This window comes from Mus pahari, chromosome X, assembly GCF_900095145.1.
Source record: "Mus pahari chromosome X, PAHARI_EIJ_v1.1, whole genome shotgun sequence".
Lineage (NCBI taxonomy): Eukaryota > Metazoa > Chordata > Mammalia > Rodentia > Muridae > Mus > Mus pahari.
This window is the reverse complement of record NC_034613.1, coordinates 129,177,057-129,202,426: the sequence shown is the minus strand read 5'-3', so window position 1 is coordinate 129,202,426 and position 25,370 is coordinate 129,177,057. Positions and strand designations below refer to the sequence as shown.

At 36.5% G+C, this 25,370-nt stretch overlaps 1 protein-coding gene across 6 annotated transcripts in view; it reads right to left on the bottom strand.

Annotated features, from left to right (window-relative positions):
* Nucleotides 1-25,370, bottom strand: part of Wnk3 (WNK lysine deficient protein kinase 3) — a 133,512-nt gene that overhangs the window by 49,699 nt on the left and 58,443 nt on the right. For all 6 annotated transcript variants that reach the window (XM_029534516.1, XM_021187924.2, XM_021187925.2 and 3 more), the window contains exons 6-10: nucleotides 21,180-21,268; nucleotides 17,612-17,831; nucleotides 14,692-14,986; nucleotides 11,723-11,823; nucleotides 11,337-11,480 (exon numbers count right to left, since the gene is read on the bottom strand). In XM_029534516.1, coding sequence (XP_029390376.1) covers nucleotides 11,337-11,480; nucleotides 11,723-11,823; nucleotides 14,692-14,986; nucleotides 17,612-17,831; nucleotides 21,180-21,268 — 849 coding nt within the window. The remainder of the gene's footprint in view (nucleotides 1-11,336; nucleotides 11,481-11,722; nucleotides 11,824-14,691; nucleotides 14,987-17,611; nucleotides 17,832-21,179; nucleotides 21,269-25,370) is intronic.

Below are 25,370 nucleotides of genomic sequence, written 5' to 3'. Positions count from 1 at the left end.
GTGGGAGTGGGTGGGTAGGGGAACAGAGGTGGGGGGAGGGGTATGGGAAACTTTCGGGATAGCATTTGAAATGTAAATAAAGAAAATAATAATAAAAAAGGAAAAAAAATAAAAACAAGGGGTTGAGAACATGGTTCAGTGAGTAAAGTACTTGCCACATGAATGTGAGGAACTGAGTTCAAATCCATAGAACTCAAATAAAAGTGGGTATAGCAACGTGACTGATTGTAATCTTCGTGTTTTATGGCAAGATGGTAGAAATAAACAGGAGAGTCTCCAGAAACTCCTGGGCCTGCAAGTGTGGCTTACATAATAGCTAATGACAGAAAAGAGATCCCATCTCAAAGTCGAAGGTAAGGATCAAAACCTAAGTTTGTCCTTTGAATTTCATACGTACATCATGACACATGCCTGCCCACAGTAAACAGACAAAATGTTTTTATGTTAAGGCTGCGGATGCAGTTCAGTGATAAAGTGCTAGCCTATTATGCATGTAGCCCTACCTAAATTCAATCCATATTACAATAAATTAATGAATAAATAAATAAATAAATAAATAAATAAATAAATAAATAAATTTAAAATGATAGAGATTTGTGGCTCTGTAGTAAAGTGCTTGTCTAGCATGTGAAAGCCCTGAGTTAAACACCTAGAGAAGAAGCAGGAAGTGAGGAGAGATGGGATAGTGATGAAGTAATAAAAGAAAGGAGTGTAAAAGGGAATGGGAAGATGAGTCAGCAAGTAAGAGTGCTTTTGCAGAAGCCTAACAATCTGACTTCTTCTTATCCCTGGAACACATAAAGGTTCAAACAGAACCAAATCTATAAAACTATGCTCTCAACTAAACAGGCATACACTGTGGCATAGTCTGACAACACCTACATACTCACATATACCCTACACCCCACTGTCACACATGTATCATATTTGTTTTCTCTCTCTCTCTCTCTCTCTCTCTCTCTCTCTCTCTCTCTCTCTCTCTCTCTCCACACACACAAATCAAAAATAAAACAATTTATTTAAAATGTTAAGGAAATTTATAGTCTGTATGCTAGGAACTATAAAAATTATAAAAAATACTGTTGAAATTCATAAACACCAAATTTTCCTAGATTTACTGAAATACAGTTGACTCATAAAATTATATATATATTCAACATGTAAAACATGCTTCATATTTCGATGCAATGGACGACTGACCTCCTTGTACCACTCCTCTCCAGCATGAGCTGTCCCTTGTGTTGTTGATCTTGGCCATTCTGACAGGTGTAAGATGAAATCTCAAAGTAATTTTAATTTGTTTTTCCCTGATGGCTAAGGATGTTGAATAATTCTTTAAGCATTTCTCAATCATTTGAGATTCCTCTGAGATTTTTAGATTCTACATATAAATGAGATAATACAGTATTTATCTGCATCTGTTTTATTATTATTTATTTATGGAGCTGGGTTCAGTGGTTAAAAGCACTGGTAACTCTTCCAGAGAACCTCAGTTCAATTCCCTGTACCCACATGGCAGCTCATAACTGTCCATAGATCCAAGCCTGGGGAATATGATGCCCTCTTCTGGCCTTGATGCCTGCATGCATGTAGTGCTCAGACATACATTAAAGAAAAACACCTACATGTATAAAAAATAAAAAAAAAGAGAAAGACTTATTTAATTTAGGTATATAAGTGCTGTGCCTCCATGTATGTCTGTGTGCTTCATGTGTGCCTGGTGATTATAAGCTTCCATGTGGGTCGTGGGAACCAAAGAGAGGCCCTCTGTAAGAGCAGCAAGTGCTCTTAAACTCTGAGCCATCTCTCTAGCTCAGTTTATTTTACTAATATATCTTCCGCAATCAGTCATGTTGCCACAAATGAAAGGATTTCCTCTTTAATGGCTGAATTTCACTGTGCAAACATACACATCACACATACACTCTCCTTATCCATTCATTTATTGACAGTTATTCAAATAGATTCTGTTTTGGCTATTATAAATAATGTAACAATGAATGTGAATTTATTATTCATATGTATTTAGATATATGCCAGAATTGAGATAATTAGATTATATGGTAGTTCAATTTTTTTTGAAGACTCACCATACTATTTTCTACAATGGCTATATTATATTTATATCAAGTGTATAAGACTTTTCTTTTCTCCATTTTATATTTAAATATAGTATATATTTAAATATATATTTATATATAATATATATATAAATATAGTAATATTTATATATAGTATATATTTTTATTTGCATCTTCCTGGTGATTTCTGGCATTCAGTAAGGTTTTCATGTACCATCTAATCATTTTTATGTCATCTTCGGAGAAATATTTATTAAAGTATTGCTCACGTTTTATTTGATATGGGATCTCATTATGTGGTGTAGGCTGGTCTCAAATTCAATAACCCTCCTGTTTTAGCCTCCTAAATGTTGGAAATAAAGGCATGTGACAACATAGCTGGCTTTTGATTCAATTTTATGAACATGAAATCCAAATGTGAAAGCTACAAGGCTTGATATTAATAAGAGAGTAAAGTAACATGCAACATTTATAGTTATAATTCCTATCAAAATACCGAATGTATATTTTGTATAAGTTGATCCTAAAATTTATACACAAAGGTAACAGTCCCATACAAAACAAAATAATTTTGAAAAAAATGAAAATAATTGAATTTTATGATCAATTGATTTTCAATATAGGTGCCAAGTTTACTTAATAGATAAAGAATAGTCTTTTTTAAAAGTCAAGAACAATTTTATTAGCATGTAAAAGAAAAACACCCAGGTTGTATAAGCTGTAAATCTCAACAGCTGCCCTGAGGAGAATGGGGGAGGTTAAGAAAAACTATGCACTTTAAGTTGGCATGAAGGCCAGACACATGGCAGACAAGCAGCTGCGAGGCAGGGAGGGAAGCTTTAAAGAAAGAGCAAGGAAGCCCCAAGTGTTAGGAAAAACATGCTTAGAAATGAGAGAGAAAAAACGGAGAAGTTACACTTTTCTGAATAATTCAGAAAGCAGAAGCCGGCTTATGAAGCTGCAAGGCTGGGCCCAGTAAGCCACTGCCAAAAGTAGTCTGAATAAATGGTCCTTGGAAAACTGGATATGCATATAAAGAAAATGAAATGCAATCCTCACTGCCAAATATACACAAAATTAATCCAGAGTAAGTCAAAGACCTGTAATTCAGAATCAAACCCAATACTCCTACAAGAAAATTTAAAGGGAAATATTCATAATTTTGAACTAGGCAATAGTTTCTTAGGTATGACATAAAATGCAGAAAGTAAAAGAAAATAAATTGAATTATGCCACAAATGACATCATCAAGGAAGACAAAAGACTAAGACTAGGAAAACTATCTATAAAAATATATGATGAGTGTCTAGTATTAAAAATATATAAACTGGCGGTAATGAATGGCACACGCCTTTAATACCAGCACTTGGGGGCTGGGGGTGGGACAGAGACAGGCTGATCTCTGTGAGTTCAAGATCAGCCTGGTCTACAAAGTGAGTTCCAGGATAGCCAGAGATACACAGAGAAACTCTGTCTTGAAAAAAAAAATACCCCCCCAAAAGAAAATGTAAAAATTCTTAAAATTTAACCATAAAAATGAAAAATATTAAAAGATGGGCAAGATATTTGAGTCATTATTTGCCTGAAGAAGATAAGATATAGAAAGGCCCTAAAATTAAATGAAAAGATGTTCTCCACCAGCAGTGTTCAAAAATATACAAATCAAAACTACATGGAGACAGCTTTTCAGATCTACAAAGAGGGTCATAATCAGAAAAGTTTGTTAAACCATGTGGAGATGGCAATATGTTTTCAACAAATTGTGCTGAAATTATAGGATATGAAAAAGAGCATTCACCCTCTACACATCATTCATAAAAACCAATTGAAAATTACAGACATCAACATAAGACATCCCCTGCCCTATGTTCCATCTATTGGATGGAACACAGGGCCCCCAATGGAGGAGCTAGAGAAAATACCCAAGGAGCTGAAGGGGTCTGCAACCCTCTAGGTGGAACAACAATATGAACTAACCAGTACCCCCAGAGCTTGTGTCTCTAGCTGCATATGTAGCAGAAGATGGCCTAGTTGGCCATCATTGGGAAGAGAGGCCCCTTGGTCTTGCAAACTTTATATGACCCAGCACAGGGGAAGGTCAGGGCCAACAAGTGGGAGTGGGTGGGTAGGGGAGCAGGGGCAGGGGGAGGGTATAGGGGACTTTTGGGATAGCATTTGAAATGTAAATAAAGAAAATATCTAATTAAAAAAAAAGGCATCCCCTGCCCTGGGAAAAAATAAAAATAATTGCAAAGCATCTTTGGAACTTAGGTACAAAGGTTTCTTGGGTCACAGAAAACAATAACCACAAGAAGTAGTTTTCCAGAATTAGATTCCTCAAATTAAACACTCTGTCTCATAACTGAGAACATTATAAAAATGAATGGTCAAACCACAGATTGGAGAATATATATGTAAAATATATTTATAATATGTGTAAATTATACACATACACACACCTGACACGGGGATAGTGTCATGATGAATGTGTAAAAAAACTTCTACACGTTTATAACAAAAGAGCAAAATAAAATGGGCAAATGAAGCAAACACTTAAGAAGATGTATAGAATGACAAATACATGAAAAGATATTCAGACATCAGGAACACAAAACCACATGGAGGGGTTGGGGCTCAGCTGTTAAGAGCCTCTCAACTGCTCTCATTGAGCTTCAGTTACCAGCATGCACACAAGGCAGCTTATAACCACTTGTGACTCCAGTTCCAGGCAATTTGATGCCTCTGGCCTCCAAGGTTATCTGCACACACTTGCGCGCGTGCGCACGCACACACACATACACACACACACACACACACACACACACGTACACATAGTTTAAAATAAATATTATTTGAAACCACAATGAGACTGTACTAACATCTAAACTCCACCAGAGTCACTAAAACTAAAAACACCAAGCAAGACATTGTGGCACATGCTTGTAATCCCAAAACTTGGGAAGTGGAGGCAAGAGAATCATAAATCCAAGGCTAGTCAAAGCTATGTAACAAATTCAAGACCCTGTCTCAAAATTTGTTTTTTATATTGGTCATATTGGTCAGAGTGAGGAACTCTCAATACATTGCTATGAGAATTCAAAATAGTACAGGCAACTTGGAATACTGTTAATTTCTTTCCCTTCCTCTTCCTCTTCCTTGCCTTCCCTCTTCCTCCCCTCCCTTCCTCCTTTATCTCTCCTCCTTCAGCCGAACAGGGTCTTACTATGCCATCCTGACTAGCCTGGAACTTGCTGTTTAGACCATGCTGGCCTCAAACTTGCAGCAATCTATCTACCTACTCCTGTCTCCAGAGTGCTATGTTTGAAGGCATGTACTACCATGCCTGGCAGATTTCTTTAAAAGTACAGTAACAAAATAACATAACCACTTAATCTATGCTCCAATAAAACATTCCTAACTATTATCCAAATGAATAAAAATATGCTCACAAAACGGCTTATATAAGAATGTTCAGAGCAGTTTTATTCATATTAGCCAAAAACTTCAGAAAATATTCAGGTGCTAAAAAACTCAATAGATCAACACATTTATTATATTCATAAGAAGAACTATTCTGCGGTAAAACAGTGAGCTACTTCTATACACAAAATGGCTCAATCTCAAAAATATGTTCAGTGAGGGAAGCCGTACCAAGTATATATTGTATTATTCAATACAGACTAAAAGAGACTACACTCACCTATGGTTAAGAAAACATAACTGGTGATTGACAATGATGTAGAGTATAAAAGACTTACTAAAAAGAGGCATGAGAGAACTTTCTGAAGCAATCGATGCAGAATATGAATTCTATATTCGTAGACAAGTTGTGACCTTTGGGACAAATCTAGTGAAACATCTATTTTTGCAAACTAAGCTTTATTGGAACACAGTGATGCTAGTATGCTTACAATTTATCTATGATTCCTTTCATGTATAAAATAGCACAACTAAATAAGTTGCAGCAAAGATGATATACCATACAAATCCTAAGCCACTGTCTAGATTTTTACAGGAAGTTTATCAGTGTGTGAAACATATCTATCCTGACAATAGTTTTGGTTGCATATACGCTTTGGCTGCTTAGCATTTCTCAAAATTTACTAAATTATGATGTGTTCCTTTTACTGTATATAAATTTAAACAAAAGATACTGATTCCTACTTAAGGATACCTATGCTACAGTTAAATTACTTTACCTTTGAAATGCATCAGGAAATAAGATGGCAATAAAACAATGAAGCAATATTCTGTATCAAATAGAAAAGCTACAGCCTTTAAACTCAATCTGATTATCAAAGTAGGCTTGTAATAGAGAATTATATAACAAAAATTAATGATACAATTTAAGTGGTAGATATAAGGTTAGTAATACAAAAATTTTCACCTATTCTGATCTCTAAAGATTTTCAAATAAGTTGCCAGGGAATATCTTAATTATGGAAGGGAAATACCAAACACATGAAATCTGCCCACAGAGAGATATTATGATTCAAAATGCCTTATGAACCCATTTATTTCAAATAATTCAATCCTAGAACACTATGTCTTGTGTAAAGAAACTACTACTGCAAAAATACAGCTTTGCCTATTCTTGTTTGGAATCAGTGTGTACATACTGGAATTCATTATTACTTATGTCCTTAATTAAAAGGGAATTTTATAAAACATAAAATACCTGAGGTAATAGCTCTTTGAAATAGTAATATATCATCACTAGAAAATAACTCATCTTTTACTGATGGACCACACAGCATTCTATTAACTCAATAATTAATCAGATTTTTCAGAGACATCTAAAGCAGAGCAAACAAGCAAAACAAAAAGAAGGAATAAATTCTTTATTCTTTCCTTTAACTAATTAAATCAATTCATAATTAACTTATTAACATTACTCTAATTCTGGCCAGGGATGATAATTATCTAACAAAAGAGCTGGGCAGTATTATAATTGTGTTCGCAGTCTCTGAAGTCAGGTAATCTGGGTTTAAGTGCAAGCTATCTTTTATGGTACAAGGGGCATTACTTAGCTTCTCTGATTATCACCTTCATTACTTGTAAAATAAGAGTAATAGGACTCCTAGGACTGATATGAGGGAAATACATGTAAGGCTTTTAGAATAGTGTTGAGGAGTTGGGGAGGTAGCTTAGTGGTAGAGCACTCATTTACCATGTGTGAGGCCCTATGTTCAGTCCCCAACACCACACTAAGAAAGAAGCAAAACTGACATATTCAAAGAACAGAGAATCCTAAAAAGAAATAAAAATGGCTAAGAAATATCTTTTTTAAATGCTTATGAACCCTAGTAACTAGAAAAATACAAAAAGAAAACAACTTTGAGGTTTCATCTTAATTCCAGTTAGAATGAAACAACCAACAACAAATGTTGGAGAGGATGTGGGGACAAGGGTACACTTATTCATTGTTGGTGGGTTGCACACTTGTTCAACCACTCTGGAAGTCAATGTAGAGAATCCTCAAAAAGCTAAAAATAAATATGCTATATAATCCAGCTCTACCACTCCTTGAAATATGCTCAAAGAACTTAATATTGCTACTCCATAGGCAGTTTCTCAGTCATGTTCAATGATGCTCTAATCGGGATTAACTAGAAAATAGAAACAGTTTAGATGTTCTTGACCTGATGAAGAGATAATGAAAATGTTGCATGTACACTATGGAACACTATTCAGCTGTATAGAAACATAAAATCATGAGTTTGCATATAAATGGACAGAACTAGGAAAAGAGTAAGGTAACTCAGACCCAGAAAGACAAATATCACATGTACTCTTCTTATCTGAGGTTCCCAGCTCCAAATCCTTAGATGGAATATAACCTGGGATAAGTGCAGAAACTAGGAAAGTAAAAAGAGAGCACTGTGTGTGAGGGGTAGGAGTAGGAGCAATAAGAGAAGGGACTAATAGAATACAAGTGATCAGAAGGGGAAAAGTGTGGGAAAAGTGTGGGAGCCTTTCATTAATGAACAGGGTGAAGATAAATATGGGAAGGAGGGAGGAAGGATGTCTGGAAAATGTCATTAGGAATTATACTATCAATTATCTATCTAAAAATACCTATAATAACCTTAAGTCCATTTATACATGCACATATATAGTTTAAATGAAATTTTGTCATCCAGACTGACAATGTTCCCCTGCAAGAGACACAAACTATCTAATTAAAAAAACAAAAAAAAAACAACCTCTTTTTGAGTTGTTGGTAAGAGGTGTCCAAGAGACTCCTGAAGTATTATAGACTACTGCTGTTGCCCTTGGATGCCCCCTAGAGGTGGAAGGTAAGTCTCTATTGCTGAAGACACCTGGCACCCCAGACACAGAGCCCAGAAGTCCCTGAGTTGGAACTGACATAAAATTCTCCTTCCTGAGGACGAGCTGTTATGGTACTAGAAAGCACCATGCACGTTTTCCAAGGAGGGAAGTAACCAGAAGTTCTGCCTGGCTGTGATAAAACCTTTGAAGTACAAGAACCAGCAAGGCGCGATACTTTTAAGAGTATGACAGTGACATGCATATTTGGTGATAAGCATCAGCTCTCTAATTGAACTTAAGGCTTATTCAATCAGAGAAAAATCATGATTGGTACTGAAGCCTAGACAACTACCAATACAAAAGCAGAGTTGTAGAGCCCAATCACAATGGATACCTAGATTCAGGGGTCATAGTGGAAGAGGTACAGAAAGACTGTTTCAGCAAGAGGATCACAGAGTTTGCTATGAGATTGTTTCTCCTAGTAATGTCATAAAGTCTCACCAACATGACTTCCTAAACATGAGCTGAACAGGGACAACAACAGACATAAATGCCAAAGTGGACAGGGAAAATGTTCATGAGGCTTCAATCCTAGACAAAGAACCACAGGCAACCACAGAATGAAGAGAACTGGAGAAATTGTCCTCACCCAAAACATATACATACATGTAAATCATCATATGGACTGTGCAGGTTCTATTTATATGTTGAGGAATATACACACAGTGACAGTTTGAATGAGAATGGTCCCACAGGCTCACATATGATTGGATAAGAAGTTTGCATGGAATATGCAGTGAACCCAATGGTTGCACAATATTAAGTAGATGTTCAAGGTTGGCAGTGAATAAAAAGGCTGCGTTGAAGCCTGGATTGTATATGTTAGTTGTGCTAAGAAAGTAGTTTGTTCCTGTGGTTGTATCACATGGGGCAGCTGCTCAGAAGCCTTCAGCGGGATTAAATTATTTATGTGTAATTGCAATAGCTGAGATGCTGCAAACAATATATTGCTAGGACTGTTCTAGTTCTTTTATTCATACAACTAGCATTTACTCATTGTGTTAGGAGTTTGGTAAAAGGAATACCTAATACCTAGTACCTGTTAGATTATTTGGTGAAAATGTTACCATGTAGCTAGCATTTCTTAAGTCTGTTAAAATGGGACGGTATAGGCATTTACAATTTTAATTTTTCTTACACTAGCACCAGGAACAACAGCTGGTCCTTAGAACAGATAGACAAACTCCAGCCAAACCCATGACTGTAGACCTGCATGTGCTACCATATTTAGCTTGAATATTCATTTTAAATATGCAAATAAAACTTTCAAAAACTTTTTAAAAATACAAATACATTCTAAACACATACTATATACTTAAGCATTTGAACATAGGTTAAAGTTAAGCATAAGTTCAGCATATAGGATAGGCTTAGAAAGAAATGAATGTGAGCATATCATTTATAAATATTGCCCAAACACTCAACTGTATCTATAGACCAAGCTTATCCCCAACATATTTTAAATGCTTCTGTAACTTTTAAAGTGTATATTTGCTTTCTATTACAAGATTATGAGCTCTTTGAGGGTAAGAATAAGATCTTTTCTTACTTTATTTTCTCGGAAGGAAGTAGTCATTAAAAGTCTATTGATAGACTATAACTAACTATAGGTCAATTTCTTAAAAGAAACAAATGTACAACATACTAACTAAAGAATATCCAAAAGTTCAAAGCATCTTACTCCCAGAGAGATAAAGCACATACATGGAGTAGAACAAGAATATGTATAATGCCAGACAAAATACAACTATGTCTGGAGTCCATGACACAAGCAACCTGAATGCGGTGTGGATACATGAATTCACACTAAGATGGTTTACTCATTGTCATAAAAGAATAATACTGGTTTTGTGCATTGCAAAGTCAAAATTTTTCAAATAGAAAAAATCTAAAAGCAATCCAAGAATTTTGGTGAATGTGGTAAAAATTAGGAAAGTCTATGAAATTGTATTTTTAATTAACTGCAACAGATATTGCTCTATCATCTAACTAACCTGGAAAACGTCAATACAAAGAAAAGACTGGTTTACCAAGAAAAAGAGACAAGAGTCCCAAATAACCCTTTGGTTGCACTAATTTCTCTATTCTCCAATTATAGATGTACTATTTCTTTTTTTTTCTGTCTTAGAGTTTTATTATTCCATGACCAAGGCAGCTCTTATAAAGGCAAAGATGAATTGGGGGTAGATTTCAGTTTCAGAAGTTTAGTCCATTATCATCATGGTGGGGAACATGGTGGCATGCATGACATAGTGGCTTCTCAAGACATAGTGCTTGAGAAGGAACTGAGAGTTTTAGATGTACTATTTCTAAAGTCTACTTGCACAATATTAGATAGACCCTCAAGAGAAATGTACTGGGTATGAGGAAGCTGAATAACTTTGAACCTTCAGTGGTCTTTACCTAATCTTTGATTAACTGATGAAAGGGAATTGTTACTTATCAGGAAAACATAGACAATATATTTAAATTAATAAACAGCCTCTAAACTATGGGCCTTATGGAGGTTGGACATGGTTCAGAGCATTAGCTACTCTTCCAGAAGACCTGGGTCAATTCCTAGCACCCACATGGCAGCTTGCAACCAACTTTAAGTCCAGATCCAGGAGATCTGACACCTTCTTCTGGTCTACGGGTACCAGGAATGCATGTGGTAAATAGACATACATGCAGGCAAAGCACTCATACAAATAAAATTATACTAAAATTTAAACCTAAAATTAAAAATATTTTTAAAAATGTGTCTAACTTGCTGGGCAATGGTGGTACACACCTTTTATCCCAGCACTCAGGCAGCAAAGGCAAGCCAATCTCTAAGTTTGAGGTCAGCCTGGATTACAGAGCAAATTTCAGGTCCGACAGAGACACAGAGAAATATTGTCTTCAAAAACAACAAACAAACAAATAAGAAATGTGTCTTACCTTTATTTGTGAGATCTTCTGGATAGTTAAAGGAGAGATTTGGGACTGTGAAACAACTCCAACTCCAGCAGCATATGTGGGCATAACAGAGGACTGACCTTGAACCACAGGCAAAACTGGGCACTGAGTCAGCTTTGGCTGCTCCTGCAAGTGGTAAATAAAAGAAAACAGATAAGTCCTCCAATTTACAATATAATACATACACATATATTTATATATAAGATATCACTATATATACAGTATATATAACATATATCTAATTATATATTAAAATATAGTAGCAATTCTCTCACCCCTGAAATTTGCTAGCAATATCCTACTAGCTGGTAAGAAGAATGTATTTGCTCTGGAACACTTATGTCAGCTTGTAGGATACTAGAAAGTACCTGAGAGCTAGTTGTCTGGTTTGAAGAATAGGCTACAGTGGGATGACTTGACGTATCTGAATGTGGAACTGGTCCAGCTGCTGGCTCAGATGAAGTGTCACCTTTAACAATGGAAATAAGCAAAAAAAGGTAGAAGGGAAACCATGAAGCACAATATTCAAATGCTACAAATAACAATAAAATATTCCTTTACTTTTTTCTACTATGACAAATAAAATATGTATACTTAATAATTAATACTTTCCAAAAGAACTAATATCACCATTGGGGAGATAGAAGCTAAAAGATCATAAATCAGAGGCCAGCCTGGGGTATATGTGAGTTCAAGGATAGTGTAGGCTATAAAGTAAGGCCTGTCTCAAAACCAAACAAGTACCCAACACATAAAACTCTCACGGACATGAAATGTTAACATTGGGATGTAAGCAACAGTTTCTTTTTCTTTGAATGCTAAAAATCAAACACAGCTTCGAGCATGATGAATTCACATTCTGTTATTGAGTATTATACTGGCTGGTTTTGTGTATCAACTTGACACAAGCAGGAGTTATCAGAGAGAAAGGAGCCTCCCTTGAGGAAATGCCTCCATGAGATCCAGCTGTAAGGCATTTTCTCAATTAGTGATCAAGGGTGGGAGGTCCCCTTGTGGGTGGTGCCATCTCTGGGCTGGTAGTCTTGGTTTCTATAAGAAAGCAGGCTGAGCAAGCCAGGGGAAGCAAGCCAGTAAAGAACATCCCTCCATGGCCTCTGCATCAGCTCCTGCTTTCTGACCTGCTTGAGTTCCAGTCCTGACTTCCTTTAGTGATGAACAGCAACCGTGGAAGTGTAAGATGAATAAACCCTTTCCTCCCCAATTTGATTCTTGGTCATGATGTTTGTGCAGGAATAGAAACCCTGACTAAGACAAGTATGTTTCCATCCCTAAAATTTTCTTTGTTTTGTGAGAGTACCCTCAAACAATAGGGGAGAAGAAGAGGTAGAAGAGAGGTTTGGAGGAATATGATCACATGTGTGTGCGCAAGTATACAACTCTGGTTATCAGTGCTTAGGTACTACATGCTTTTTTCTTTCTTTCTTTCTTTTTTTTCTGAGGCAGGATCTCCACTGGCCTGAAGCTCACCAAATAGGCTGGCCATCAAACACTGGGAACATGCCTGTCTCCACTTCTCCAGCACTGGGATTATAAGTACATACCATCAAACCTGTATTGTTTTCTTTTGTTTAGGTGTATTCTGGATATGGAATTCATGTCCTGTGCAAGGCAATTACTGAGTCATCTCCCCAGCCTGACATCTAACTCTTTTTTTTTCTAACTTCTCACTAAGACATCTAACTCTTGATCCTCCTACCTCAGCCCTCAGTGTGCTGAGATTATGGGCAGATGTTACCCTGTCCACTTTCCAAAGTCTTAAATTTTTCTTATAAAGCAAACTTAAAATAATCACAAAACCCAGACATAATGGCACACGTTGTTAATCCCAGCACTTTCCAGGCAGAGGCAGGAAGATCTCTGTAAATTCAAGGCCAGCCTTGTCTACAGAACAAGTTCCAAGACACCCAAAACCACACAGTTGAGAAACAACAATAAAATCACATAAACATAATTCCAGGAACTGAAGATATAGTTTTGTGGTAGATTACTTGCCTATAATGTACAAGGCCTTGGCTCTACTCCAATCACTGCGAGGGGAGTAGGGGTAGGGAACAAGAGAACAGGAGGGGAAAGAGAAGGCAAGGAAAGGGGAAGAGGAAAGGGAGGAAGCTGCAGTTAGCCACAGTGATACATAGCCATAATCCCAGCACTTGGAAGGCATAGGCAAGAGGATCATGAGTTTGAGGGCACAGCCTGGACTATGTAGCAAGATCATCTCAAGAACAAACAAACAAAGAAGAAAAACAAAAAGAATGAGGAAGAAAAATCAACTAAATTCATTTGCCAGTCATTTCATGTATATCCTAACTAATATATACTTGTTAAGATTTAAATAAAAGTCTCATGGTACATAACTCCTACAAAGTGTGTAGGAAAATGTACTCCCTTTATAGAACAGCTGCCTATAACGATGCAAATACTTTTACTCTTTTACTTATTTATATTTTATTTAATTAATTATTTGCTGTTATTGTTTTGGCACAGTCTTCCTATGTAGTCCTGGCTGACCTGGGATTCACTATGTAGACCAAAGTGGCCTCTAACTCACAGAGATCTGCCTGCCTCTGAATTCAGAGTGCTGACATTAAAGGCCTATGGTACTACACCCTGCTATTCTGTGTTCTTTAAAAAGACAAATGAATTATAAAAAATAACCCAAAAATAAAAAGCAAAATGAAATGAAAATACTAAGGCTCTTAATATCTAGAAAACTCCTTCTTAAGAAACAAACTCTTTTAGTTCTAAATTTTCTTCATGGGCTTATGCTAGACTATTATAAATATTATTAATATCATTTCTCTGAACTGGAATAGTTGCTATAATATAATATTCATGTAACTAGAACACTGGGCAAGACACTTAATGAATTGGGATGACTACCATATACTCCAGACTGGCCTTAAACAAGCTGAGTATTACCATGAACTTCTAATCCTCCTGCCTCCATTTTCCAAATGCTGGAATTATGAGTTAAGTGCTACCACGCCCAGTTTGTATGGTATGGAGGATCAAGTCCAAGGCTTCCTGCACACTAGAAAGTACTCTCAACTGGAACAAATTCCTAGATTTTCTTGATTTTAATATAAGGAAACTATCTGGTCTATTTCAAATGTTTTTAAAGGCTTAATGGAATAATAGATGGTAGAAGTACAAAAATGCTATTTAAGAAACTACATTTTCTCAAAAACCAAAAAAGAAACAAAGAAACAAAGAAAAAAAGAAAAAAAGAAAAAAAGAAAAAGAAAAAGAAAAGAAAAGAAAAGAAAAGAAACTAAAGAAAAGAAACTACATTTCTTTGTCTTTACAGCTGTCTTACCCCTAACAGAGGAGGACTGCTGCTGTGGTTTGCCCTGTAGAAACTGCTGTCGAACATGTTGATCAACTTCTGTTTCTTCACACTCAGTAGCAGTATGTGGACCAGGAGTAGGTTGTAAAGTTGCAGTCTGCTGCTGAGGAAGTACATTCCTCACATATTTGCACTGGGAATCCCTGCGTTCCTCCAAGCATCCAGCAGGCTTCTTTTCCCTTATCTTTTTAATCAGTGTCACTCGGTCTCTAATAGACTTAGCAACAGCTTTGGAATCACTTTCATGGAAGAATCCAGACTTGACCTACAAAGAAAACATAATAAATACATTCTTCTTTAAATTTTTAGCTTTCTTTATTAAATCATATTTTGTATCCCAAATCCAAAATTCAAGTAAATAACTGATAATTTTTTTATTTTCTTTATTTATATTTCAAATGCTATCCCGAAAGTTCCCTATAACCCCCTGCCCCTGCTCCCCTATCCACCCACTCCCACTACTTGGCCCAGGCCTTCCCTTGTGCTGGGTCATATAAAGTTTGCAAGACCAAGGGGCCTCTCTTCNCAGTGATGGCCGATTAGGCCATCTTCTGCTACATATGCAGCTAGAGACACAAGCTCAGGGGGTACTGGTTAGTTCATATTGTTGTTNCACCTACAGGGTTGCAGCCCCCTTCAGCTCCTTGGGTACTTTCTCTAGCTCCTCCATTGGGGGCCCTGTGTTCCATCCAATAGCTGACTGTGAGCATCCACTTCTGTGTTTGCCAGGCACTGGCATAGCCTCACAAGAGGCTGCAATATCAGGGTCCCTTCAGCAGAATCTTGCTGGCATGAGCATTAGTATCTAGGTTTGGTGGCTGATGATGGGATGGATTTCTGGATGGGGTAGTCTCTGGATAGTCCATCCTTTCATCTTAGCTCTAAATTTTATAACTGATAATTAATAGTTGGTCTCTATATGCTTTATAAATCTGACGTGTACACATATGAGAGTCTTTAACACTTGAGGGTATGAGGCAAGAGGATCTTCTAATGACAGTTACAAAGTCTGTCTTAAAAACCAGTAATAGCATGCCCACTATTGACACCTCAGAACTACAGCTAAGTGAAGTGGTATTTTGTCTTGTATGAGCACATTATCTGATGCTGTAAGATGGAACAAGATTAGTGAGAAATGAGCTGCTGGAAAAAACTTTAAAAATATATGTGGAGAAAACAGAAAAGTGACATAGAGGAAAAGAAATTTGGAAGTGGATTGACATCCCCCAAATAAAAATATTATCTATTAATATAATAATATCTATTATATTACCTATTAAATATTATCTAAAGATATTATCTATTATCTTCATACAGATGAAGTTTGGAGCATAGATCAGCATTCTAATCAAAGGAATGTGTGCTCTCATGAGAATAGTGAGAAAACAAGAAAGGAACAGGATGAACAGCAGAGAAGATAATTTGAAGTACCCCTATAGTCTGCTGGCTTGCTTTTTTAATTTTTTATTTTTGAGACAGTATCTCATGTAACACAAGTTGACCTTAAATTCACTACATACGTAGTTCAGAGTGACTCCTTAATCTTTTACCCCTATCCCCTTAAGTGTTAGGATTACTAGCATGTACCACCAAGTCCAGCCTATAGTCTGCTTCTTAACACTTCAGGATCTATATATAGATCAGAAATTTCATGGTAGTTGGAAGATTATTAAAATGTTAATGAGGATGATAATCCCATCACTTGGAAGGTGGAGCCATGGGTTTGAGGGTCAGCCTGGGCTACATTTTGATTACCAGTTCAATCAAAGCTATACAGCACAATCCTGTCTAAAACCAAAACAAAATTACAGAAAACAAATGAAGCACACATATACAACCTTAAAGTTCTCAATAAAACTCACCTTATAGTAAATAAAATTTAAATTTACAGATCAATAAAAACAGGGTTAGACATAGTGGCACACACCTGAAATTCCAGCAGTGGGAGGCAAAGGAAGGAGCATCAGGACTTCAAGGCCATCTTCAGCTATACAATAAGTTCTAGGCCAGTTTGGGTTATATAAAATTTAGTCTCAAACAAACAAAATCAAGCAAAAAATGCAAAGGAATGGAATAATAATAATAATAATAATAATAATAATAATAATAATGATAATACTTTAGAGCCAGTCCATGAGGCCCAATATCCAAATAATAAAAGTTCCAGAAATGAGAAACAGCAAATCATCTGCTTCCTGTACCTTCTGAGGGAGGGCTAAGATTTCTTGTGTATATGTGCATGTGCACATGAAAGCCAGGGACCAACATCAGAATTCCTCCTCTATTGCTCTTCACCTTATGTTTTGTTACAGGTTCTCTCAGTGGGTGCCTCCTACTGTCTTCACCCACGCAGAACTAGGGTTACAGAGCCACACCGCACCACCTAACACAGGGGCCATGGATCCAAACTTAGGTCTGCTTGCAACAGGTAATTTATCAATGGAACCATTTCCTCAGCCCCCAATTTTATTTTAACAAAAGCAATGTTGCACTGTTGATTATAGTGTGTGTGTGCAAATTTAACATATCTTGCTAATAAAAATACTTTACAATGGCATAACAATATAAATAAGGAAAACAGAAGAGGAATCTGGGAGAGACCTGGGTATGTAAAACGCTTGACATGCAAGCATGGGCACTTGGTTTAGAACCCCAGCACCTGTACAAAAAGCAAAGCAAATAGCACACACCTATAATCCCTGTACCAGGGAGGTAAAAATATATGCATGTGCAATCATACCTGTACAAACAGAGAGAAAGGGGGCTTGCGGGGAGGGAGAGAAAGGAGAGTGAGTGCACAGAACATGAAAGGGAAGAAAGCAATGAGCAGTAGAAAAGAATCTACTGGATACTATAATGTGTAGGGAAAGCATTACTAAGGTTTATTTACCATTTCATATGCTACTTCCTCGGGTGTATCTGCTTCTAAGTTGAAACTGAATTCAATAGCTTCATTGTCTTTATGTTTGCCTTTTAATTTCTTAGGATCTTCAACCCAGAGTCTTAGAGCCAGGGATGAATTTGAGCAATCATCTTCCTCTGCTAACTCCACCCTCAGTCCAGTATCCTCAGCAAAGAATGCATGGTTTAGTAAGTCCTTGATAGATAACCTAGTAAACAAAATATAATTCTCATTACCAATTCTCCCAGTCATAAGCAAGATGCAATCCTTTAAATAGTAAAAGTTAACTGTATCAAAGTGAGAATATTAATCATTTTCTATTAATTCATTAATTGTTTTGTTATTAAAAACTATACCTTATAATCAATTTATTATTAGGGACACAAAAATGTCAATTTCCATGAATAGAGAATGATCTTAATTAAGTTATTAACCAGTAACATATCTGATTACAAAGTCTAACACACATGAAAATATACCTATAGAGAATTGTTAGGTTAGATTTATTAGCTTCCCTTAAGCCACTGGCTTATATTATTAGTCTAAAGTAATAGATTTTCAACAAAGGAGACTAAAAACATTTCCAAGATATATAAACTCTAAGGTGAATTGAAAATGCAAACTCTTACAAACGTTTTAAATAGACATTTCTCAATAATTATCCAGTCAGAAGGTGTAATAGCCCATTCCTATATCACAGCAGTTGCCACCTTGTGTTACATAGTGAGTTCCAGTACAGTCTGAGACTCCTTCTTCCAGCCTTTTTTAAAAAAAGGCTATTTAATCAGTGTATACTTCACTCTTTAGAAGAATGTCATAGGTGAAGCTAATGTGGTTCAATGAAGGACAGTAGTTTCTGTCTCCCTGTGTAGCCTTGGTTGACTTTGAACTTGCTATATAGACCAGGCTGACCTTGAACATAAATAGATTAGCCTGCCTCTGCATCTCAAGTGTGGGAAGTCAAGGGGTATCCTACCACGTTCTTACTCTCACCTTCTTCTCTTTCTTTTCTTTCTTCTTCTTTTTTTTTTTTTTTTTTAAAAATCAAAACAGAGTCTCACTATTATAGCTCAAGCCAGCCTCAAAAATCTCAATTCTTCTGTCACGGCCTCCTATGTGCTAGGATTACAAGCATGCCCAAGCATATTCACCTCCAGTGGTTTACTAGAAGTACTGAACTATAATTGTGTGAGATATGTTTAAGAAAGTTCCAGGACAGCTAGAGCTAAAAAAAAGAACCTACCTCAGAATAAACAAATAAACGAAAACGTGTCTAGGGCATGTTTGGCAATGTAGCTCAGTGGTATAGTACTTATCTAGCAAGTATGAGGCCTTAAAAACAATATTTATCATATGATCCAACTATACTAATTCTAGGTATATAGTCAAAAGTTTAGGAGCACAGACTTAAACATATGTCATACTCCAATGTTCATATAATATTACTCATAGTAACCAAAAGGTACTCAATGGCAGAGTGCCTGCCTAAAATGTATAAGGCCTTGGGTTTTATTTCTAGGACAGAGAAGATAAAGAATACCCAACAGGTGATATTAAGTATTTTATTAACACATGAATGTATAATGAAAATGTGGTATAAATGTATAACGGATTACCCATTTTAAAAGAAATGAAATTCTGATATATGCTACAATAAAAATCAACTTTGAAAAGCCATACTAAACCAGGACAGGGTGTAGTCCAGTGGGGTGGAGTGGATGGCATATGCCTTTAAACCAAACACAGGGGAGGCAGAGGCAGGTGGAGCTCTGTGAGTTTAAGGCCATCCTGGTCTACAGAGTAAGTTCCAGGACAACCAGCGTTGTTATACAGAGAAACTGTGTCTCCCAAAAAAGAGAAAGAAAATCCAAATTAAATATAATAAGCCAAACATAAAACAATAAACATTCCACTTATATGATGCACCTAGAAAAAGCATATTCACAGACATAGAAAGAATAGAAAGACATATAGAAAGACATCCTTTTCTGCCCTGCAAGCCCAAATGCACAGGCCCAACCCATGCCACATCCAACCTCACCACCTAGCCAGATCCTCCACATCCTTCTCCTGGGTCTAGCAAGACACAGAACTAACAAAAGAAAATATACACAATATGAAAGATCAAAGCAATAGCCATACCCTCAAACCTCACCAGTTCTATAAAAATGTCTGCCAATTAAATTATCTAATAAACCCCAGGACACAGAATTTAAAATAACAATCACAAATTTCAAAGGATTCAGGAATTTAAAGAAGATACACACAAGAAGGCACACAATATTGGAATGATGTCCACAAAAAAGAAAAAAAATATAAGGCTGATAGAAACAGCAAAAGCAATCAAGGATTTGAAAACAAAATTCAGTAAAGAGAAATACTGACAAGGACTCAAGTTAGCTAAACATGACTGGAACAAGGATGACACCAATAGACATGCTAATATGGAAGGGGCAAACTCCCATGAACTCAATGCTAGACAAAGAACTACAGGCTACTAAGAAACACCGAGAGTGGGAGAAAAGCTCATCCCAGTGGAAAAACCCCCCCAATTGCTCACTCAATATCAAATGGTTGGCTCTAGAAATATATACATGAAGTGATACATTTAGATGTGTGTGTGTGTGTGTGTGTGTGTGTGTGTGTCTGTATTAAATGAAACAACATTTTTTTTTTTAAAAAAAATGCCATGAATGAGAGGATTTGGGGGAAGGAAAGAGAAAGGGGGAAATGATATGATCTCAACAAATTACTTTTTTAAAAAAGGAAATATAATAGAGATTATCAGGGTCTGGAAGGAAGAATTCTGAATTATTAGTGGTTACAGAGCTATAGCTTCAAATGAAGAAATATTTTGGGGGTTGACAGTGGTGATAGACATATAGCAATCTTAAAATATGTTTCTGAAAGACACACATAAAAATGGCTAAAATAGGGCTTGAGAGATGGTTCAGCAGTTAAGAATATTTGCTGCTCTTCTAGAGGACCCAGGCTTGGTTCCCAACACCCACAGTGGGCAGCTCCCATTTACATATGACCCCAGATCCAGGGGATGTGATACCTCTTCTGGTTTTTGCACATACCTACACACATGGTACATATACATACACACAGACACACAAACACATACACATAAAAAATATTTTAAAAGCATTCAAAGATGAATTTGCCAAGTTAAATCAGTAATTAATAAAAGTAAAAGCCAGTATTAAAGGAGTTATCTATATAAAAATATAATAAATAAATAAAACTATCCATATTACTTATACTATTATTGTTGGCAGAAAGATAAAACCAAATGTAATCTATCTGCTTACTGTAAACTACTTACCTGCTTTACATTTTACTTTTAAAAATTTATTCCACCTTACTATTAAGTTGATGCTTAATAGAAATGCTTTACTGATGAAAGTTCATCCCATCAAACACAAATGTCAGTTAAAATTCAGCACATGACAGCAAGGTTTAAAATTTCAAACAGCATGCAGTAATATATATTACAGTATCCAGGATTAAAATGCATCCATCATTTATATAATGTTATATTTCCACCAACCTTTCAGATTTGTTTTGTCTAATACATCCTTCAATTATTTCTTTCACTTCAGGGTCTGTGACTTTATTGAAGCTGGCTGGTTTTATGCCCTGGGAGAAAATGGTTACAAATTAAACAACTGAAAGCACAAATCAACATGACATTTATTAAACATTTTTACCATAAAATATCAAATTATTCCATGAGATCATTAGACATATAAATTTAACGTATAAATTTTTAAACAGGGTCTCACTACATAGCCTTGGCTAGATTTGAAGTCTTTATGTTCTGAGTTCTCAACTTACGGGTCTCAACTCCTTTGGGGGTTGCATATTAGATATTCTGCATATCAGATAGTTACTCATATCAGTGGCAAAATTATAGTTATGAGGTAGTAAGTAAAATAATTTTATGATTGGGGTCATCACAACATGAAGAACTGTACTAAAGGGTCACAGCATTAGGAAGGTTGAGAACCACTGCTCTATATAGACCAAGCTGGCCGAAAACTCATAGAAATCTGCTTGCCTCTGTCTCTCAAGTCCTGAGAATGCAGGTTGGGGCCACCACACCCACCCAATTTCAACTTTTTAAAATTTTATTTCATTACTAGTGGGGGATGGATTATCCTAGCACACATGTGGAAGTCAGAGAAAAACTTGCAGTAGATAATCACCTTTCATCATATATTTGCCAGGGACTGAGCTCAGGTTGTCAGGCTTGATGGAAAGTGCCTTTAACAGCTGAACTGTCTCACTAGTCCAAGTTTAACTTTTTAAAAAGAATCTTTATCACAACTCCATAAATTACTGGAAATTGTAAGTAATCTACATTAATAACTGAGGCACATATAGACTAAAAATACTATTGTAATTAATGATATGGGGAATTCTCACAATTTTATATGAAATAGGGGGAAAACAAGATGCCAAGTGTGTGTATGTGTGTGTGTGTGTGTGTGTGTGTGTGTGTGTGTCATATTCTTAATTAAGAGAACTTAATAGGGGCTTAAACTCAGTGGGTAAGAAAACTGACTGCTCTTCCAGAGGTCCTGAGTTCAATTCCCAGCAACCACAGGGTGGCTCACAACCATTTGTAATGAGATCTGATGCCCTCTTCGGGTGTGTCTGAAGACAGTGTCAATGTACTAACATATATAAAGTAAATAAATTTTTTTTAAAAAGAGAAAACATAATAGGACTAGAGAGATGGTTCAGTGGTTAAGAGCACTTGCTGCTCTTCTAGAAAATCCAGGTTCAATTATCAGAATTCATACTGAGTAAATCACAACACGTTACTCCACCTTCAGGGGATCTGATACCTTCTTCTAACCTCCAAGGATATTTATCAACATGTATGTAATCACTTATTTATAAACACATACATATAAATATTTTTAAAGAAGGAAATTTAATAATGAACCTGCAAGATTACTCAGCAGATTAAAGGTGCTTGCAACCAACCTGATGATCTAACTTCAATGTCTGGAACCCACAAAAAAAAAATAGAAGGAAGACAACTGACTCTCACATGCTGCCATGTGACTTCCACACTCACATTCTGACAATATGCAACACCCAACACGTAATAAATAAAATGGGGGGAGGGGCAGTGAGATGGCTTGATCTGAGTTTCAGTCTCCAGCCCACAATGTGTCAAGAGAGAACTGATTCCTAAGAGATGTCTTTTAACCTCCATACCTCCATACTCGAGAAGGTGATTGTGAGGAGCACACAAACACACACACATACTGATGTATGTGTGTGTATGCACTTATATACATGCACACAAGATGAATAAACTACATTTTCAAAAGTAAAATGAAAAAAGCCTTAAAATGCAAATATAGTAACTATTTTTGAATCAGAGGAAAAAGTAGGTTTATCTGCTTGCATGATTTGAGGCAGGATCATTTATGTGCCAAGGATGGCCTCAATTTCATAATCTTCTGTTTCAAATTCCCAAATAGCTGGGACTACAGGCATGCTTTACCAGGCCAAGCAAAATGAATGTGGTTTAAAAAACTCTTGAAGCCCAGCATAATGGCCTATGCCTGTAATTCTACTAGTGGAGAAGTGAAATCAGGAGGATCAGAAGTCTAAGGTCATCCTGAGGTAGAGAGTCAAAGAAAACATAACTTAGAAAAATAATAGATCCTCTATTTCTAGTAGTCTGAGTTTAATATATTTCAAAGTCTTTTAAAATGGCTAGATGCCATAAACAAAGTACATGTGTACATAGATATAATTGAATATGATAAAGTTATGAAAATATATAAAAAATAAATAAATAGGTAAAGCCTTTTTTTCTACTTAAGCAATATTAATACATTGAAATAATTTCTTCTTAGGCTAATTATTAGGTTCTAGGATTCTAATAAGAAATAAACAAAATCCAGAGTGTTAAAACAACAGCAACAACAAAAAAGCTGTAGTAAGATGGCAGCAGGGCAGTTGCTGCTGTGTGACTCAGTAAAGGAGAAAAGTCAGAATAAAATAGGCTCTATCCTAAAGAGAAAAAGTCACGAGGAACTTCAGAAAGTCACAAAGTGTACTACTTGAAAAGTGCAGAGGAAAAATTGGAAAACATACAGAAAAGAAGCCAAACTCCCCACAATTCCAGGAGTGCTGGTCTCTGACAAAAGGAAAAGCAGATGAAGCCTCCAGAAGGTGTCCTGGGGGGGACATCAACATTTTAACATGGACAGAGAAGGGCTTCAAAATGCTACACCCTTCCCTGAAAAACTATAGGCAGTTAATAGTTGCTAGGGTATGGGGGAGTCATATTCCTCAGTGGTGTAGCCACTGTAAAGTTGCCCTTGCTCAAGTAAATAACATTCCACCCGTGGTCACAGAAGGAACCCAGGGTAAATGCAGTGAAGTACAAAACAAAGACACAAAAGTAGGAGGGGATTCAGGAAGGGGTTTAGTCTGGAGTAAAAGGGGATATGAGAGAATAATTGGTGAATAAGATCAAAATACATTAATATATGTATAACACTATGAAAGAATATAGGTATGAAATTATAAACAAATACAATTTTAGAAGGGAAAAAATACAAATGCATAATAAATACATGAGCTATGAAAGTAGAAGGGGGAATATTGGGAGAGGAAAGGTACAGTAGTGAGAGCTGGAAATGGGGGGACAGCAGGAGAGGAGGGGAGGGAAATCAACCAAAATGAAGTATGCATGAGAACACCATAAAGGATTTTGTAAGTTAATTTAAAAATAAAACAAGATTAAAATAAAACAAACAATAATTTCCTAATGTTAGCTATAGATTAAGGCATCTTTCAACCCTCATCGGAGAAGCCTGTTTGCAGTAGATGAAGATCAACAGAGAGACCCACAGGTGTAGAGTATAAGATACCAGCAAGATTTTGCTGAAAGGACCCTGATATGGCTGTTTCTTGCAAGGCTATGCCAGTGCCTTGCAAACACAGAAGTGGATGCTCACAGTCAACTATTGGATGGAACACAGGGGCCCCAATGGAGGAACTAGAGAAAGTACCCAAGGAGCTGAAGGGATCTGCAACCCTATAGGTGGAACAACAATATGAACTAACCAGCACCCCCAGAGCATGTGTCTCTAGCTGCATATGTAGCAGAAGATGGTCTAGTCAGCCATCATTGGGAAGAGAGGCCCCTTGGTCTTGCAAACTTTATATGCTCCAGTACAGGGGAACACCAGGGCCAAGAAGGGGGAGTGGGTGGCTAGGGGAGCAACGGGGGGGGGAGGCTATAGGGGACATTGGGGATAGCATTTAAAATGTAAATGAAGTAAATACCTAATAAAAAAATTGGAAAACAAAACAAAACAAAAAAGTCAGCCCTAAATGGGACCTCTATACCACAGTCCTTCTCATGAGGCTCAAGGATCCTTGAGAAAGAGGAGACAGAAGAGCCAAAGGCATTGGATAACTAAAAGGAAACAGTGTCTTCTGGACACAGCAAGGAAGCTACACATAGAAGTTCACAGTGGTTGTGACAGCATGCATGAGATCTGTGCAAGCCTAAGCCAGATCAAATCTCAGGAATGGAGAGGGGAGTTGAACATAAAGTTTCACTCCTAGACAAGGAGCTACTGGAATTTCTTAGCAGCAGATAGATGGGTTGGTTTTCTCTAATCCTCTAATAAGTCAACCAGGCTTCATTGGACGCATCCAATGGAAAAAAAATACAGAAAATGTGGTACATTTAAACAAT